At 31.8% G+C, this 19,438-nt stretch overlaps 1 protein-coding gene and 2 long non-coding RNA genes across 3 annotated transcripts; 2 read left to right on the plus strand and 1 right to left on the minus strand.

The window, feature by feature from the left end:
* Positions 1-1,427: 1,427 nt before the first annotated feature.
* On the minus strand, positions 1,428-4,711 carry LOC105333386 (uncharacterized). The gene is made up of 6 exons (XM_066078207.1): positions 4,586-4,711; positions 3,267-3,404; positions 2,333-2,470; positions 1,994-2,131; positions 1,787-1,904; positions 1,428-1,639 (listed from the first exon to the last, which is right to left on the minus strand). The coding sequence occupies exons 3-6, from the start codon at positions 2,343-2,345 to the stop codon at positions 1,498-1,500; spliced, it is 411 nt and encodes a 136-aa protein (XP_065934279.1). The 5' UTR covers positions 2,346-2,470; positions 3,267-3,404; positions 4,586-4,711; the 3' UTR covers positions 1,428-1,497.
* Positions 4,712-7,623: 2,912 nt separating this feature from the next.
* On the plus strand, positions 7,624-8,931 carry LOC136274163 (uncharacterized). Its single transcript, XR_010712477.1, has 3 exons — positions 7,624-7,748; positions 8,304-8,408; positions 8,892-8,931. It is a non-coding gene; the product is annotated as an uncharacterized lncRNA (long non-coding RNA).
* An 8,700-nt stretch (positions 8,932-17,631) lies between these two features.
* On the plus strand, positions 17,632-18,265 carry LOC117687223 (uncharacterized). The gene is made up of 4 exons (XR_004600205.2): positions 17,632-17,737; positions 17,841-17,891; positions 18,010-18,061; positions 18,156-18,265. It is a non-coding gene; the product is annotated as an uncharacterized lncRNA (long non-coding RNA).
* The last annotated feature ends 1,173 nt before the right edge of the window (positions 18,266-19,438 follow it).

Below are 19,438 nucleotides of genomic sequence, written 5' to 3' on the forward strand. Positions count from 1 at the left end.
GAAGCCAGAAGTCCATTAATATCTATGAAAGAAGAAATATTTTGAAAAGCATTGTAAAACAAACATTGCTCAGAATACAGTTTTTAACAATATGATACCTTAAAATTTTTGTTGGTGGCCCCGGTAAGGAGTTAAAGGGTCGGCCCTTAAAACACAGTTGTTCGAATATCTCTAGAACGGCTAAAAATTCGTGAACTCTTGTTAAACAAAATAACAAAGTAACAAGCAGACAATAAAAGTTAAACTTCCAGTTGGTTGAACAACATAGGTATATATTTGCAAGACCATTTGATATATCATTTGATATATCATATACCATATCATTTGATTTGATATGAAGAAAAAGGGACTGACCCTTCAAATAAGGAGTCAATAGGGCTACAAAATATTTTTATAATAACTTTTTTGAGCGATACTCTCTTATTGTAAAAGCAAAACAAAGAGCTTGTAAAGTTTAATTTAAAACTGAAATCCGTTTTAAAATCGGACAATGCATTACAGAGATATAGGGGTTGAAAAATTGATTTTTCCGGAAATTTTGATTCCGCATTCTTGGTTAAGAGAAAAATGTTATGTTCAAAGTGATTTTAACTCGTACCTAAAATAATTCGAAAATTGTTAAATGGTACGTGAACACATTCGGATTTGTATTTGCTAAGTCGTTCTTGAAATTGATGAGGCTTTTGTTAATTCGTACTCGGAAACATTTGAATTTTGTTTCCTCGTACCGAGAATAAATCGTTTTTGTTTTTTTTTTAGTTACTTATGTTCTTTGGTTTAAGAACTCTGCTTCTTACAGCTTATAGCTTTTCTTTCGACATTAAAGGAGGACCTACTCGTTCCTTTGCTACGACCTTTGCTCTAGTTAACATTACCTTTTATAACTAAAAACCGTTGGTCAACTTTCAAGCTTACAACTTTCCCAGTTGTCTTTTTTCGATTTTGCAAGGCTTTCTAGGCAACCGTTAACACAATTAACCATTAATACACGGAGACTGACTGTGCCCGTTTTTCCCATGGGGCAACTGCTTTTAAAAGCTTGAATATCCATCAATTAAGCCTTACATAATTCAGTAAAATATTTTTTTTCCCATTGTCCATTTTTTAACCATGTCTAATACGTAAACAAATAAGAACTGAGGTAAAAAAAAAAGTACACTTTCATTTTAAAGCAACTCATTATTATTTTTAAACAAAAATATACATGTACAGCCTATTTATAAATGACTTATTTTATAAAATATTGTTTAATCTATAATATTGGTTATACAACTTATATATATTCATAAGCTTTAACACTGTTAATTACAAAACTGAAACACTTTCTGATAAAAAGGTTGCAGGTTAATTCGAAAAAAAAAATACTGGGCGTCAAAATGTTTGGATGACAGCCATACTTGCATAACGACACATTTTTGGCAAATGTGTTTTCTAGTCCTTGTTTCAAACACTTCTCTTTTCACAGTGTATGTCAAATGTCGCCGAAAGATGCTGTCTTCAAAACGTAAATGTATGATAAACTTCAGAATGACAGTCTTCATTTTCATTGAAGGCAACGTCATTGTAAGACACATTAGAAATTACGTCTTCTCTTGATTCTGGTTCTTCGTTGGGTCTGAAAATCGTTGACCATCTCCTCCTATAATTTGATTAATAAAATAATTTCAAACTAAGTATAACTTACAAAAATAGCACGGTTTTCAATTGCTGAACGGAAGTACGTCTAATAGACTCTTGAAGAATAAGTAAGCTTGTTTAATTTATAAGGTATATAAAAATGGTTTACCTTGTTACCACGTTGTAAGCAATAAGTAAACCAGTTATGATGAGCGAAATGCACAAAGTAACAAGCAGACAATAAAAGTTAAACTTCCAGTTGGTTTTCCGTTCTGAACTTGGGGATTCTGAATAAAAAAAGATAATTATAAAACGGAGAACACGAACATTGAATATATTGCAAATGTAACGAAAAAAACTATAAGATGGAAAATACCAAGACGTTGATTGCAGAAATAACCACTCCAGCCAGGCATACATCCATTATTACACAAACCATTGATATTGTTACACCCATCGCATGTTTCAATACATTTCTTTGCACAGTCTTGCCCAAAATATCCATTTTGGCAGGCTAACAATTACAATGTTGTTGATAATTATTCAAGCATTCAAACACCATTCTCAAATCCTGCGATAGTTTATAAAAATAACAATGTTCTTTTCAAACTCATGTCGTCTTATTCGTGGTGGTTATTTCATTATATATTTGTCAATAATGTTGCGTATTTATGAAACCTATCAAATCTAATTTACATAAGATACATGAACCTACTTGTGTTACACATGCGTCCCTCGTAACCAACAGCACACCCAGTCAAGCACGATCCCGTTTTATGGTGACAATGATATGAATCACGACAATGTCCACATTTTTCACTACATCCAAACCCATGCCATTCTGAACCACAACCTGAAGATCATTGAAATGATGGTTATTATGTTTTAAAGTAAAAAAAAAAGCAACACACACCATATAGTCTTTTGTTTTCCCTCGGACTGAATTTTCAAACTTTCATTGATTTAAACATTGCACGTGTCAGCCAGATATTTATCTATGAGCGACTGGTGGTATTTATATTCGGCAATATGGCCGACTCCTTGCGGACTCATATCGACTGTTCATATTACTTAATACATAAACCGCAAAGGGCAAAAGATCTTTTTGTTTGGAAAAGTTGCTTTTTGCACTTACATTTAAATTAGAATGCTTGCCATTTTAAATAACGCCACTTTGTTGTGTCTGGAGGAAAATAATTTGTCAAGATTTGCTAAAACCTCTACTGTGTGAACAGGAAAAAACGTTTAAATTGAATAGCGACAAAAAATTAAAGGTAAACAAGATAGCAGCGAAAAATTCCAAAGTGAATTTAAAATATTAATTATTATATTAATAAGGAATTAGAATTTTTAAACTTTAGAAAATTTCGACAGTGCAAAATTGGACGAAGTGTAAGGCCACTTTTACATGGATTTGCGTAGATAATTCATTTAAAAAAATGATAAATTTCTCACCCGATATTACTTTGGAAAACAAAACAATTATTAGGTTTGTTACTGACAAACTAATAAAATATACCAGGTTGATCTCGCCGTTTATGAGATTGATCATCCCGATATTTTTCCGTCAGTTAGTAACCTAAAAAGTAATAATTTATAACTATCTGTCAAAATGAAACGTGTTTTGATGAGATGAGTCAATCACTCACGTTCTTTACACAAGTAGCCATGATAGCCAACTTCACATCCAGCTAAGCATGTCCCATTAATATTTGAACACTTTATGACGTCATTACAGTTTCCACATATTTCTTTGCATTCATCACCATATGATCCAATGTCACATGCTATTAAGAAATGTTTATAAAAGTAACTAGATCATAAATTCTCAAACGTAATTGGTAAAAGAAACATCTGCTTAACGATTAAATTAAATTACTTTGAATTTTAAAAGTAATTGATAACAAGCAGATTAGACCTAATTAAAGAAGACATCAATTAGAGTAGATTACTTTTCCTCGTTGTAACCATGATTACTTGTGATTACTTGTATATTACATTACCAGTATTCTTACCCCTCCCTTTTTCTCAGTTTCAGTCTTTAATGCTTAGGAAAGGAACAATGAACGTTCGACAGGAGTAATTATTCTGATATCTATTTTTTTACGGTATCACAGCTGACTTATTTCACACTTGTATTATCTTATGCAAAAACACATATGTCATACACATTCCTTACTAAAATCTATATCTAAGGTTAAACCCTGTTCCCTACAATGTCCTTACTCAATTATGAATTAAAGCATATTAATTCAACTGTTGAAATCATAAAAGGAATCTCAATATTGATCATAATTGCAGGCTTTTTTTTCATAGTAATCGATAAAATTACAAGTACTTGTAATCAGAACAATAGATGTTTACTGATTGCATATGATAACTCAGCAACCTGTGATAAATTACAGTTTATTGTGATTACCGATTACGATTATCCGATCTCTGAATGCAGAAGTATAATTTATGATTACCAAGAATAGATTGTGTTTGAAAAGGATTTCCGTTTTTAAATGATATTTAAGGTATAATTTCCTACAACTACGTGTGCTCTGTGTTTTGTATAATGCAGAATGTTTACCTACGAGTGTTTTAACAAAAATATACCCTTTAAGAATTATTTTTAAAGCAGTTATTAGGGCAACACATTCGTAACCCATGGGGTGTTTTAAAAATGTTTTATCTACAGTACAACAAAGCCAAAACCAACCAACATCAAACAAATGTGTATGTTTTCCTTTCTTGATGTGGATATTGCATAATTGTTTTAAATAGATCTAAATATTTCCAATAAAAAAATTAACAAATGTGTTCACAAAAGGTGGGTTTTTTTTTCTTCAGAGAACGATTGCTCAGTCGTTTTAAGACTGCTTTTAATATAGCAATATTGCAAACCCAATATCCATCATACTGATCTTTTCTTCTCAACACATATATATTTAATTGTGAAACACGTCAAAATTTAAGTCATTACCTGTATGGCAATATTCTCCTTTCCAGCCAGGAATACAACCGAAATTACATATACCATCAAAAATATTGCAACCTATGCATGTTATGTTACATGTTTTGGTGCAATCACGTCCAAAATACCCATATGGACAAGCTGTTTAATACAAAATAACCTGATTTGAAAACAATTGTCAAACTTCAAATGTACAGTTAAGTGACCTTACGGTAATGTTGCTTTATTTCAACCAGAATAAGTCTAAAGTTATATGTACGTGTGTGCGATAACATTTTGATGTTTAATCACATTCATTAAATGCCTCACAATTTTCTCTTAGTTTTTTTTAAATAATGACGTTTAAATGTGTATGAAAGAAGATTGGTACTATAGAAAAAAAATATATCAATTTATTCTCACAACTCTCTCTCTCTCTCTCTCTCTCTCTCTCTCTCTCTCTCTCTCGTTATTTATTTGAGCTGATATTGCATAAACGGTTAGGGCAAAAGCAAATACATACAATATACTTCCACTTCACAGAGTTCGTTATATGCATAAGTTGAATATCCAGCAGGGTAAGGGGGTGCGTTCTATTGTTGTAATAAATTACAACTCTACCGCTGACATTCCTTGGGCATGTTATATTAATGGGATTAGGTATCGTTGCTTTTGTGTAGTAGCTATCCTTAAAGCAAAGTATTCCATCCTTTTTGTTGGTTGTGTTTGATATGAAAACTGAGAACCCAAGAAATCTCGAGGTCATACCGTTAAGCAAACCTATAACAGAATTTTCACTCGATTAATAATTTATGTTGAAAATGTTCTATGGGATAATATAAAAAGCAGTAATTATATATGTCATTTTAATAAATGTTCATTTTTTGAAATCTTACTCCATTCTAAATTGTCTGTTCTGTATTGTATAAAGATATGGTGAATTTGATACACTTTTCCGAGGTCTACTTTCCATTCTGCTGTCGTTTTTCTATTCCCAGAAACTGTACATTGATTACCCAGTTCTGAAAGATTTGTTTTTTGCCCGTCCACTGCACGCTCTGCACCCCATGATCTACCGACGTAGACATAGTTTAGAACGAACATCAATAACTTAAAAACAAATGGTTGAAATCTGCTAAACTTTTAATTATGCAAAAATTGTGATTATACTATTAGAACATTAATAAAAAAAATATCACGCTTTCTCAAATACATAAATGACATTAAGAACCTGTTAGTTAAATGATTACACAACGATTATTCAATCTTTTCTCTATTTGCTAGAAAATTAAATTTTATATGAAAAAGGTGCTCTTTTTAAAGCATTAATTGTACCGTAAGCTGCTCCTAGGTTTAGAAATAAAGTTAGTACTGTGCAGAGTTTGGCCACATCCATCGAAACAATCTAACTATTACACATGAAAAAAAGAATAACAATGCATGGATTATACATTTCCAATAAACATTTAGTCAAATTGTTAAAGTGCAAACATTGAAAAAAGCATCGTGATAATTTTTCAATCAGGAAACGCAATAAACAGCATATAAGCAAAACCAGTACATGTATACATGTATATTACTTATTTTCGACAGCCATCTTTTTTATTCTAAACAATTGACTACATAACAGCCCCCCTTTTTTCTGAAACATAATCTACATTGTATATATTACAATGTCTACTTAGGAATGCCCCCCCCCCTTTATTTCCAATCATGTTTATCAGGGATAATTTGTGGCGGAACATTGCATTATATTTATCTAAAATAACCATGGTTGCTCATATTAAATTATGATAAATGTATAACTTTATAAAAAACTGTGACTTTATTTAGAATTGCATTTTTTTTAAAAGACTGGGGAAAATTGTTTGCTTACATTAAAACGCATATCTTAAAAATTTAGTTATTACAATCATATAATTAAAAAAAGATCAAAATTCGCTCTTTTAAGGAGAGAGATAATATAAAGCATTGTATTTTTAAAAAAAAATTGCGGCTCTATTTTGTGATATGTTTTCTATGCAAAAAATTTTTTTTATAACAAATAATGTACATGTATCGTTCAAACGTTCAGTAAAATACCATATACATACCGTTCAAGTTCTACAGATGACGTTTCTTAAGCATTAGTCCAAAACAAAATTTAAATTATGATATGTATACATAATTTTGTAATCACAATCGCTGATCTAACACATATTGGTATCAGATGGATGATTTTCACCAAGTCTAAATGGTCCATTTCCGATCTGAATAGGAAAAACATAATTAAAGTTCTAATCATTCGAAATTACAATTTTTTTCTGTTTTATCAAACATCGTTATTGTTTGCATATACAGAGACATCCTCTCATTTTAAATTGTTGACAAAATTGTCTCTTATCAACAATGGGAAAAAAGTTCATTCATTGCATAACTCAGAAAACAAATTATTGATACATTGTATCAACAGGGAAGTTTATGACATTTGAATGAAACACTTCTCGAATTTGAAGTGTTTCAGATGTGAAAACAAGATAACATGCAGCCGTATCAACGAAAAAAAATGCAAACCACTAGAAAGGAGTTCTAGAGCATATATTAAAAGCGTTCATTGAAAGGAAAGGTCAAACTTGTTTCGTTAAAATTGATCAAAATGAAGCTATATTGAAATTGAGTTTTATGGGTTATTTTGAAATTGTTAAACTGACCAAAAATTCATTTATTTACTTAAATTGAATTTAATCATTTCGATGGCAAAATGAAATTAATTGCAATTAAAAAGCTTCCGATATCCTCATTGTTGTCTTATATAAATCGACATCTTGACGTGCGTGTGTAATTTCGTGTTTTAATCCGAGTAAAACACATTCTTTACAATCCGAATCGTTTAGATTTTGTTACAGTGATTGAAGTTTTTTTTTAATTTATTTAGTTTATTATTTTTTCTTTGTTAAGTTGTGTTAGATATCGGAAGAACATGTTAATTGACACGATACAGAAATACTTCAAACTTTTTTTACATAGACAGATAAAAATACTTACTTGTATACACATGTAATTTGTCTTTAATTTTAAAAGTGCGTAATTTTTTAAACATTAGTTTATGTTTGATTTTCATATATACTTTCATTAAAACACCGCGACACTATAATCTGAAGAATATAGAGCATCATGCCGTCAATTTCCCCAGAAGACGAAAACAGGAACATGGGTAAGATATTCAATATATTTTTTCCGGATATACATAATATTGGAGTAAACATGTTTAAAATTTGTCATCATCATATTTTATTTTACCCAAAATCATATTTTCAAAATTTCAAATTAACTCGTGAGTTATAATCATTTTGTAATATTTCTTCATTCTGTAATGCGTTCATCTAATTTGATCTTTATCCATGTATGTATATATGTATGTATGTATGTATGGATTTTTTTTAAAAACTTCTTTTTTGTCCGTCCTTATCTATGTTTGCATAAATAAAAATGCATTTAAAAATGTTTGTATTATTTAAGCTTAAAGTTCATGTTATATCCGTTCAAATACGCCAAGATCCATGTTTTTTTTATTATTATTAAAAAACAACAGAATCATAAATGGCTCACTATAGAAAGTATTAAATCGTATCGGGGTCTTTTGTTTTCAAAATCTGCTTGTAATCGCAATCCTACTGTGTCTGAAATGTTAACAATTATCGATCACATTTTGTTTGTTATTAACATTTGTTTTTTTTATTTACAATTTTATGTTATAAAAAACACATAGATGGGCGCAAATGTGGATGCGGGCAGTATTTAAATGTGGTGCTGGGTGTTTTGTGTGTTTTAGCATTCATCGCTTTCTGCACGGTTCTTGGATTATACATTAAAGGTAACACAGATATCAAATGACAACTACTCAGTATGTTAGTAATTGAAATTTCAAAAGTAGAAATGTCGACAAAACACTGCATAGAGACAAAAGAAAAGATAGTTTTGGTGTGTCATATTGTTTAATTGCAACGTGTTACGATACAACACCGTCTACACGACTGTAATAATTCCTGAATTAAAGTAGTGTGTGTGTCTTAAAAAGATAAGAATCAATTTAATCCACTAGCATACTGTCATTGATATCACATATAATTTCCCTATTTTACTTGATAATTTATTTTATTTCAGATAAAACGTGTGATGGACAAACTCATTTTAGAGAAGGTAATCTTTAAAATGTTTGAATCGAGATTGGTACATTTGCAAAAACAGCGCATTTCATTAATCTTAAAAAGATTAGAATCAATTTAATCCACTAGCATACTGCCATTGATATCACATATAATTTCCCAATTTTACTTGCTATTTTTTTTTATTTCAGATAAAAGGTGTGATGGACAAACTCATTTTAGAGAAGGTAATCTTTAAAATGTTTGAATCGAGATTGGTACATTTGCAAAAACAGCGCATTTCATTTCACTACGTTAAATAAGTAGAGCGACCGGCCATCACGCTACAGATGGTATCAACACACGGTGGTGAACATTGGCGAAAACAAGCTACAAAAAGTAACTTTTGGAATAGCAGTTAAAATCGACATCTTGTTAAATGTGATGAAAATTGAAAGCATGCAGTGTCATACAAATACAGTATATGACGTAAAATCACTGTTAAAGCTAAAGTTTGATGCTTATGATACTTGGATGAGGTGTCATTTAAATTACGTATCATTATTCCCGCCCTTGTCAATAAAAAAATAGCCAATATCTGACCAAAATCTAGGAAATTGGGCATACAAAAAAAAATCGATGAGACCCTTCAAAAAAACCAGAAGGTAAAAGGGTCTTATTTAAAATTTGATCATTTAATGCTTTTTAGCAATACTTTTAATATATCAAAAGAACAAAAAATCCCTAGGGCAGAAGTTTTTAATTTGATCATTTGATGCCTTTAAGTAATCATTATCATATATGAAACAGAACAAAAAAATCCCTAGTGCAGAAATTTAAAGATAAATATAAAAATGTGCAAAATTGATACATTCAAAGCAAAATCCCATAGGGTCCTCTGTTAAAAATTAACAAACTTTATACATGACACCCTTAACAAACGATGTGGTAGATGTTCTATTTTTTTAATCCTAAAATAAAAATTAAATCAGTAGAAATTCATGTAAACAATTTTTATAAAACATTCTAAGGCAAAAAAAATTAGACCCGGCCTCGTTAATAAAATGTCATCCGTCATTTTGAAAACTGTTTTGTTTAAACCTAGTCGTATTGTGCAAACAAGTACTCTGAAGGGGATATTAAAACGATGCTTGAGTTTCTGATAGACACCATCTATATATTGCTTGGAAATCAGATCATTCAACAATTTGTTGGAATTTCCATGGGTACCAATTACGCCCCTTGTAAACAAACCAATTTTGTTTTTATATGAACCAGAATTTATTAAAATACTCATATGGAGAAATCACGTACATTTTATTCATGAGCTAAATGCCACGTGACACTGTTCTCATTAATATTCATGTCTTCAAATTATCTCCCTTAGGAATGAAAATTACATACCTTTTATGTATGAAATTTGTGTGATTAGGTCAAAACTTTTAATTTTTTAGAATGAGAACATGTGTTGGGGCAATGCATAGATTATCTGTGTATGTTTTTGTCACCACAATATCGGTGATTCACGCTTCAAATTCACTTTGAATGCCTCTCTATCAAACCATTATAGATAATCTAAAAATAGGACTATACCAGCTAAAATGAGTAAATAAATAAATAAACAGCTAAGAATATCAGCTTGAAACAGAATAGAATTATAACCTGAAAAATCTCATTCAATTTATAACGAAAATTCTTAAATAGAAATATGCAATATGCCTAATGATTCAATATAAAGCCTAAATGCCTAGTTGCAAGTCCGACAGCGTACTGAGAAAGTCTTGAAAAATGCTAAATTGAAAGTAAAAAGGAACCGACAAGACTTTTAAAATTTGAGTCAAGATTTCTGACACAACTAGTTTGCAATGTAAACTTTGTAAATATATGAGAAACTAATTTACCTATGTATGGCAAGTATTTTAAAAATAATTCCAAAATCCCTTCATGACGTCTTTCATCACTAAAACACACTTTATTCCTACAACGCCCCGCTTCGATTTTTCAGATTCAAAAGGAGCCGCTCTCTCAATATCTAATGTAAACAAAACAAGCACATTCCGATGCCGGATGTAGTAAATGAGAGAACCAAATGAGGAGAAAATATTTCCGAAATACTTATTTTTTAAAATTTGCGATTTTTCTCATTCCTTTCTATATATTCTATTGTACTGAAAATCGCCATTGTGATAACAATATGGCCGCTATGCAAATTAGTAAAATGTACACCATTTTTTCCATATGTTGAACGTGAAAAAAAAATCACTCACTGTCATATCATTGATATGACTACCGAATTGGCCCATGTCATTTCTTTATTACTGATAGTTGCTTCATATGTAACCCATCAAAAAAGGCAATTTCTAAAACATATCAAGCAAATAATCAAACCAATTTAAGTCATTACGGTGAAAAGTAGCGATAACGAAAAGTGTATACAACAGAGAAGGAAACAAGGAATGATATAAAGTGAGCTATGGTGATTTGCATATACACGTATGAGCACATGGTGAAATCATGTCGTTCACTCAAATGAAAGTGCTTTATCCTATGAAATCCTGCAAATATGACAAACTCTAAATAAAAAAAAAAATTCTCTTTGATTAGGTCAATAAGATGCTGGAAAACGATTCTGTTCGAGGATGTTTCAATATAGGCACAATTGTATGGAGTGTTTCCTTGAAACAAACGAGGTGGATTGTAATAACAAGATTGACCGTTACTGCCATTGGGAAGTCGATGATGAAGAAAACTTTCATATATGTTTATACGGTACTTGATTCCGTTAATATCTGTAAAGTGCATGTACTTACGTCGTCATCTGAACATAAGATTTATGTCATCAAGTTATTTGAATTAAACAGAACTCTTTGGAGAGTCTATGAATAACTAAATATTGTTGTCTTTAAAAATCATTTTTAATTACACATTACATGTTTTTTATAAGTATCGGTCTTTACTTAAATGTTAAGAATGTCATATTCATGCGAACTGTCCCTGCAAATAAATAAGCAAAGGTGGTGCAACTTCGATTTTACGAAACATAAAAAAAATGTCGGAAAATTGCGCAAAAGCTAGGTTGCATACGTTTTTATCTATTATCTCTTAAATCTCATGATGATGATATTGAGAATAGTCATTCATTAATCTAAATGAAATCCATCAAGAGGAAGTAAAGGAAGGTCCGCCAATGATCAATGCAGATACATGTACGTACGTACGTAGGTATAATGCCTATCTTTGTTCTTTGACCTACTGATAAATTGAAATATTGTTTTTTAATAGGTGGACAGACAGAAGCATCCATGTCTTTAGGATTGCTTTGCATGTCTTCTTCTCTGTATTATAAAATGTACATGTATCAGCAGCGCTCTCCTGAAAGCACACACTTCACCGCCAGCAACTGTATCATTTATTGGTAGAGGTAGGCGCATGGCATTAATGGGGGGGGGGGGGGGGGGGGGGCAACCTCCCAACTTCTTCTTGCAAGAGTTATTTTTCATAAATTTACATATATAAAAGTAAATAAACAATAAGTTGCCCCCCCCCCCACCTTTTTCGGAGCAAGTAAAAAAATTGTGAATCAGTGAAAAGAAGGAAGTGATGTTATGATTTAAGGTATGCAGTACAGTGAAGTACACTACACCCCCACCCCCACCCCCACCCACACGGATTAGGATTTTCACGATTTGAGAAGATTTAATTTTCTTCTTCTTTTTTTTTTTGTTTGTCAATTTTTTTTATGAGCCACTCCCCCCATCTTCGCTAGCCAAGTGTCCGATTCGTTTTTCTCATCTTCTCTAGCCATGCTCATATTCTCATGAGATGAGAAAAACGAATCGGACACTTGGCTAGTAAGGATGCCCTATCCCCTCCCAATCCACTTTCAAAAACCATGGTATGTGCCTTGATATGGTACAAATAAGTGCGCTCGTCAAATCTCTCTACTGTTTTTTTTTAGTATTTTAATATAACAGCATCCTTTTATTGCACAATCGTCTTTCTACATTGACAATATACACCAATAACCGATTAAACAAAACAAAAAATATTTATTTGAACCATCTGTTTATACTGGTTAAATAGCACTATACCTGCTCTAATGGAGAGATAACTCGTGTTACGAACGATAACTCCAGGTTATGAAAATCCCGAATACTGTATATAAAATTGCAATATTTACAAACATTCAGGGCTGTTCTAGAATTAAATGTGTGTGCAGGTTGGGAGGAACAGTTTTTACCTCCACCACCTATTTTTCCTGTCGCAAATATATCCAAAATACTACAATCTTAAAGAACTTGACCAAAGTATTAGTGGTATACACATTTGGTATAAATGTAATGAAAATTCGTCAAAATTTGTAGGCATGAGAGCGCTAACAAGATCACAAAGTCCCATAACTCCAACAAAAAGTATCGACCAATGCTGATTTTCTAACTTGATCAAAGTAATAGTGATATAAACATTTGGAATAAATTTAATGAAAATCCGTCAAAATATGTAGGCATGAGAGCGCTTTCAAACAAGTGTGATAAATCCGTCAAAATTTGTAGGCATGAGAGCGCTTACAATGTCAATTTTTTGACAAAACAGAGTCATTATTGTGTCAAAGTCCCATTACTCCAACAAAAAGTTTCGACCAATGCTGATTTTCGAAATTGACCAAAGTATTAGTGGTATAATCATTTGGCATAAATTTAATGAAAATCCGTCAAAATTTGTAGGCATGAGAGCGCTTACAAGGTCACAAAGTCCCATAACTCCAACAAAAAGTATCGACAAAAAAGTGTGACGGAGGGAAACACGGACACACGGACGGACGCCCGGCATTGCGGCGGGGAACAAAAACCCGTATGAATATTTTACGAAAAGAAGTTTCTTTGATCAGGTGGAAACAATTCAAAGAACTTTTATCCTCTTTCATCCTCTTGAGGTAATTATCGATAGTCAATTAAGCTACAATTATATTGGAATCAATATCTAATCAATATATTTTGAAGAGTGATGATTTTATGTTTTTAATCTCGTTCATGCTTGAATGATTCATTTTTCCCCCACGGTCATAAATATAAAGTATAAAAACGTTCACTATTAGTGTGTTTACACAATTTCAGGCTGAAAAAACCCCCACCAAAACTGTTCCGTAGCCATGCATTAGTAACGCAAATTGGTTTTAGAATAAAACACTTGTTTTGTTTATAGTTGATATTTTATACTAAGTTATATCGTGTATTACAAATCAACAACTTGGTTGCAAAATATGAAAAACACATGTTTATGTTTAGTTTAGTATCAATAGAAAGGACATTATTTCAGAAAACATATCCGTATCACACGATATTTAGATCTTTGTAGTACATGTAGCGACTTTGACAAATGTTATTAATTAAACAATAAAATGCTTTCTTTGGTGATCATCTAACGTGGGTTAAGTATTTTTTTCTGCAATGTCGCCAATGAATCATCAAAGAAAGCATTTCATTGTTTATATAAATAACTTTCTTTTAACTAATTAAACGAGTTTGTAAAATTCACTAAATTAATTTAGTGAACGTTAGCTTAAAAAAACCCAGCCAGATCGTCTCCTGTTAGACTCTGAGTCTGACATCATCATATTTTTTTTGTTCAGTCCGTAATTTTTTTTACGTCGCAGCAGGTTAATTCCTTTAAGCCACATGTTGTATTTTGAACCATCGTATCGATGTCATTTGCACCGGAGAATTCTGTAAAAAGTTAAAGTTTGAAGGCTTAAAATACCTGATCGTGAAGTTATTGATAAAACATTTAAAGGAGTGAATCACGATTTGGATATACATTGTATATAATCATAACAAATCATAATTAGCTTCATTGCGTGTTATATTCAAACTTATAAATGTTAGCTTTGCGGACAGCCTAGTGGACAAGTCAGCCTTTTTTCCCGACAACAACAAAGGTAAGTTCTAGAAATTATCTAAATTTAAATCAATACAGTTCTCACTCAGTATCTTGTGATACAAAACGCCATCTACGAGTGAAACTGCCGAAATCCTCATCACCATTCTGTTTTAAAACAATTGAAATTGTAAAATAAACTAGGATTTATGTTTTGATTTTAAGAACAATAATTGTTCAACTTGTTGGGTCCTTTTTCCAGTTTTTTTTTTTACAGCTTCATGTCTTTTTTTTCTAATTAATTACGCAAAAAGTTTTTATTCTTTGTCAGTAGATGTTTTTTAAACATGTTCATTAAAACTAAATAACCATTTTGGCCACACCCTGCATTGAAAACTGGAGCGTACCCCCCCCCCCCCCCCCCCCGATTTAAATCCTTTTATTGGATATATGAAATTAAAAAATTTAATAGACAGGTTTTTTTTCTTTTTTTACGTATGCAGTCAGTTTTTATTCAGTATCAGCAGAAGTAAAGAAAATGTTTTGTTTTATTATTAATTACTTAAACACAATGTGACAATTTTGGCCTCGGCATGGTATCAAAACCCCTACCTCAAGGGATATGGAATTTATAATTTAGGTAGGGGCTTCCTGGTCTACAAAATTTTGATTTCAGTTTTCCATCCAGGTGAGTAGGTGTAGAGTAGATGAAGGTCTGTAGCCCTCGGTCTCAAAAAATTCAGATGGACGACCTGAAAGCTATCGCTTTCAGACCCTGAAAGCTATAGCTTTCAGACCGGGAGGTACATACCAGCAGCTAGGAGTAGAAAAGATGCTTTTTAAACATTATATGCATTGACACTATACATTCATTTTGGCCCCGCATCAAATTAAAAATCCATAATCCAGGGGACATAAAGTTTACAGATTTAATAAAGAAATCCCTGCTTAACATAATTATGAAGTCAGTTTTTCTTACATTATATGCATTAAAAGTTTATGTGCAAATCCCCCCCCCCCCAAACAGGCCTGAACCTCTGACCCAGTTTACAATTTACGTTTAATATGTTTGCTACATATGACATGACACAAATGGCTAATTGGCTAATTGTATGTGGCGCGTCCACGCGCTCACGCAACAGATTTTGTTTGTAAATTAGATTATCGATTTCATCGGGCAAGAAGTTCATTCTGCCAGAATGAGTTGTGAACAACGATGGTAATTGATTCACAAAGTAATAAATAATCCTGTTATCAATGAGTTTGATTTAAATAGGGCACTTGGTGTTTTTTGAAATAGAAATCTATTAGAAACATTTATTATATAAGAATGTAGAGATGCCAAATGAATGAGAAAACAATCTTAACTGTTTTAATACTGTGAATTTTGTTTGTTTGATGTGTTCGTTATAATACAATTTTACTTTTTTTTTCATCAAACTTCATGTTATTTTCATGTAATGCTAAATGCCATTCTAGAAATCAGACCAAGATCGAGTGAAACATAATATTATTTAGTTATCCTGTGTGCATGTGCTGTAGTTGACCTTGTTTTATTATTTCAATTCGCAAGAAGTTCTCACTTGATAAATTTGAAGTTATAGAAAATGCCATAAAGCTAATCATATTCATAATTGCTCAGAAGACGATAAACTGTGTGCATGTAGTCAAATATTTAATAACATTCACTCTGAGGACAGTATGAACAAATCTTGTGATTAAATCATTTAGCTATACACGTAAATTTACATACTTGACGACCCCATTGCCCAGTTTATATGTTAGGCCAGTTGTGCTATCGACTCTACAAGTCCAATTTCCAGACGATTATACTTATATTCTAGTTGGTATTAATAAATACGGACAGTTTGTGTTTGTAAAACACCGATACCCTATATGGCATATAGGCTAGTCCCCAGGATCAATGTTAGATTAAAGATTAAAAAATATTGTTAGGTGATGTTCAATGAAAATAAAAGCCAAAGCTCTATCCGCTCAAAGTTATAGCTAAATAGACAATATCCATGGTCAAATCATGAATTAAAAACGAAATACAAAGAACATTGGTTTGTGTCACTTAAGAATAAATCTGCGACACATAAAAGCTCTACCGCCACCATTATAAAAGTGAATCAAAGCTATTTGTCAAGTAATAACTATCGGGGTCGATATTTCTTGACATGAATGTAAGCGATAATGCTTAAAAATGAAGAAAAATCGACGTCGTTCGAGTGTTTTACTACGGGAAGATTTTACTTATAAGAAAAGAGATGAGATGGGCGTGCCGACGCGCTGAATACAATTAGCCACACAAATGCATTGCTAGTTGCAGAGAAGCAGCCAACACTAATCATATTTATTATTTAGTTTTCATATTCTCTGTACATAAACTCTGATATTCAGACTATACTCTGTTCCGAGTTTTTGCTTCCACATCTGTTTGCTTGATATTTCAATAATCATAAATACCCTTGTGCTAAAACTATGTCCATCAACTAATTTTTAAAAAATGTCCAGATTATCTGTTTTGAAACGCCCCCCCCCCCTCTACCGCTTCAGGTTTCAATACACATCCAAAAATAGAAAATCTACGGGGATTTTGCATTGCATCAGCTATTAATAAGCCTAAACGATAACGTTGAAAAATTGCGCTAGGTAACCCGAGTATTTCCGAGTGGAGATAAGATGTAAACATTTCCCATTATAAATCTCCGTAGGAAATTGGTTTTCGTTCCTGTGAACTTTAAAGAGTAAAAAATGTTAATTGTTCAATAAAGATATCTTGGACATACCCCCTTTATCGATTTTAACTGTATTCCTTTCACAGGCATGTTAATTTTTATTAAAAATCATCGAAAAGGGATGGAAGCCATAACTTGGGACAGACTATAGCTTAATACGCGAACAGAATGACATATATTCTCAGTCTTTCGGTTATTTTCTATCTTATCTCCCTCGTAAGAGGGGGGTCAATAAAGCGATGTATAGGTTTTTGTAAAATGGCTTTTGAAACGGATGTAAGACATGTCGTGACGATGCACCATTCCGATTTTTCCCCAGTGTTTCCTACACATATCCATGCCAAGATGACCCGTTTTTTCGTTGCTAGCTTTGTTTGTCCGTCCTTCTTCTATTTGCACTTGAGAGTATCGAAGCATTTGAAGATGATTTCCAATACGGTTGGGTAAGCATTTTCTTTGAACAAAGACTATACCTATTGTCCTTTTTTCTTTCTTCGTTAAAGTTAATGTTTGCTGTTTATAATGCGCTTCTTTCTCTTTAACAAGTGTAAACGCAAACGGGGAGTCATAAACAAAAAGGCTGAACGTATATACCAGGTAAAGTTATTAATACTTTGCTTGTCGAGTACAGTGGTTCTTTTTTCTTTTAAACATTCGGTTATATAATGGTTTTAAGGTTTGAATTTTTTTTTTCATATTATCTTACTTTTGACAGCGCCGGAAGGCTGGAAACCTCAATGACGTTAAAACCCGCGCTGCTATTCTTGGTTGGTGTGCATTTTTTTTTTTTACATGGAAACGATTGATAAAAAAAACTCGGTTTGGCACAAAAGAAATTATAATATTCACCTTTTTTCTCAGTTGAAGGTTTTCCATGCTGAAGAATAAAAGAAAACAAAGTTTCAGGGGATACAAATGCCCTTTGCCTCCACGTATATTTGGTCTTTAAATCTATTATTTGTCTTTCAAACTATATAAATAAAATAAAAAGATAAATGCATTGATATTATCCATATATTTTACAAAATTACAGTATACTATAGTGACAAAAGTGAGTAAATTTGCTGCAATTTTGTATTCTGTTTCTTTTTGTAGGGTTTATAAAAAATAGTTTTTGATACATACATAGCGTCATATGTTAGCTTAAAGCAATATGAGCTGCGAAAATGTTATTTTCTACTTAAATGACAATAATATCATGGTTTTTGAATTTCTTTTCGTCAAATTTTTGTGAAAAGGGCCGTTAAGGAACCTTAATTGGAGCGAAATTGAATTATTGTCGTCCTGTACAAAAATTGATTTGCTTTATGTTTCTTGGAAGAGATATCTTTCCTCTAACAGAAATTAATGATTTTTTCAAACCTTATTTATCATAAAAATTTAAGTTTTATGCAGACTTACCATAGTAGCAGGTTTTTACAGCAAAATAAAATTCTAAAAAATACAGCTCATATTACTTTAATGTTTAAGTATAATTTGGGGTAAAAATATGATAGCCCATAAGTTTCTGCTTCTGCTTTCGATTAAAATTAGTTAACAAGGGGTAAGTTAATGTGTACAATAGCTAAAAAAATTGATTAAAATCCTACACAGTGCCTGTTAGCTGTTGTATGGTTGTTAAATCCTGGAGAACGAAACGAGAGAAGTATATTTTCCAAATGCATCGGTCATTTGAAACTTTACTTGGATTTGGAAGTGATGGTGTCGGGTTGCATTGCCTAAAATTGTCAGATGTTTTTGATTTTCATTGATGAAGATATGGACACTGCAAAATACATAAAATTATCGAACATGGCCCCGAATCGGAAATCACAAACGAATTTCTGAATAACTCTATATAGGCCGGTATATCTACCACCGTTCCTCCCTTAGCAGAAATATATCGATTTCAGTTGGAAAGGTTTAGAGTTAGAAGTATTAAACTGGCATGCATGTATGTAGATTTATATATGATAGATTACTAACAATTGTAAAAGCTGATGATCAGAAAAAATATTTTAGCATACAAATATGATCGTAATAATGATACATACAAAATGCAATAAGATATTTTGTTTTCAATGATTACTAAAAAATGCACCAGATGTTAAAATCTGTAGCGACTTTGTTTGTTAATAGAGTAATTTTATGGAAAATAGTTTTAT

The sequence above is a fragment of the Magallana gigas genome, chromosome 1 (genome assembly GCF_963853765.1).
Source record: "Magallana gigas chromosome 1, xbMagGiga1.1, whole genome shotgun sequence".
Taxonomy (NCBI): domain Eukaryota; kingdom Metazoa; phylum Mollusca; class Bivalvia; order Ostreida; family Ostreidae; genus Magallana; species Magallana gigas.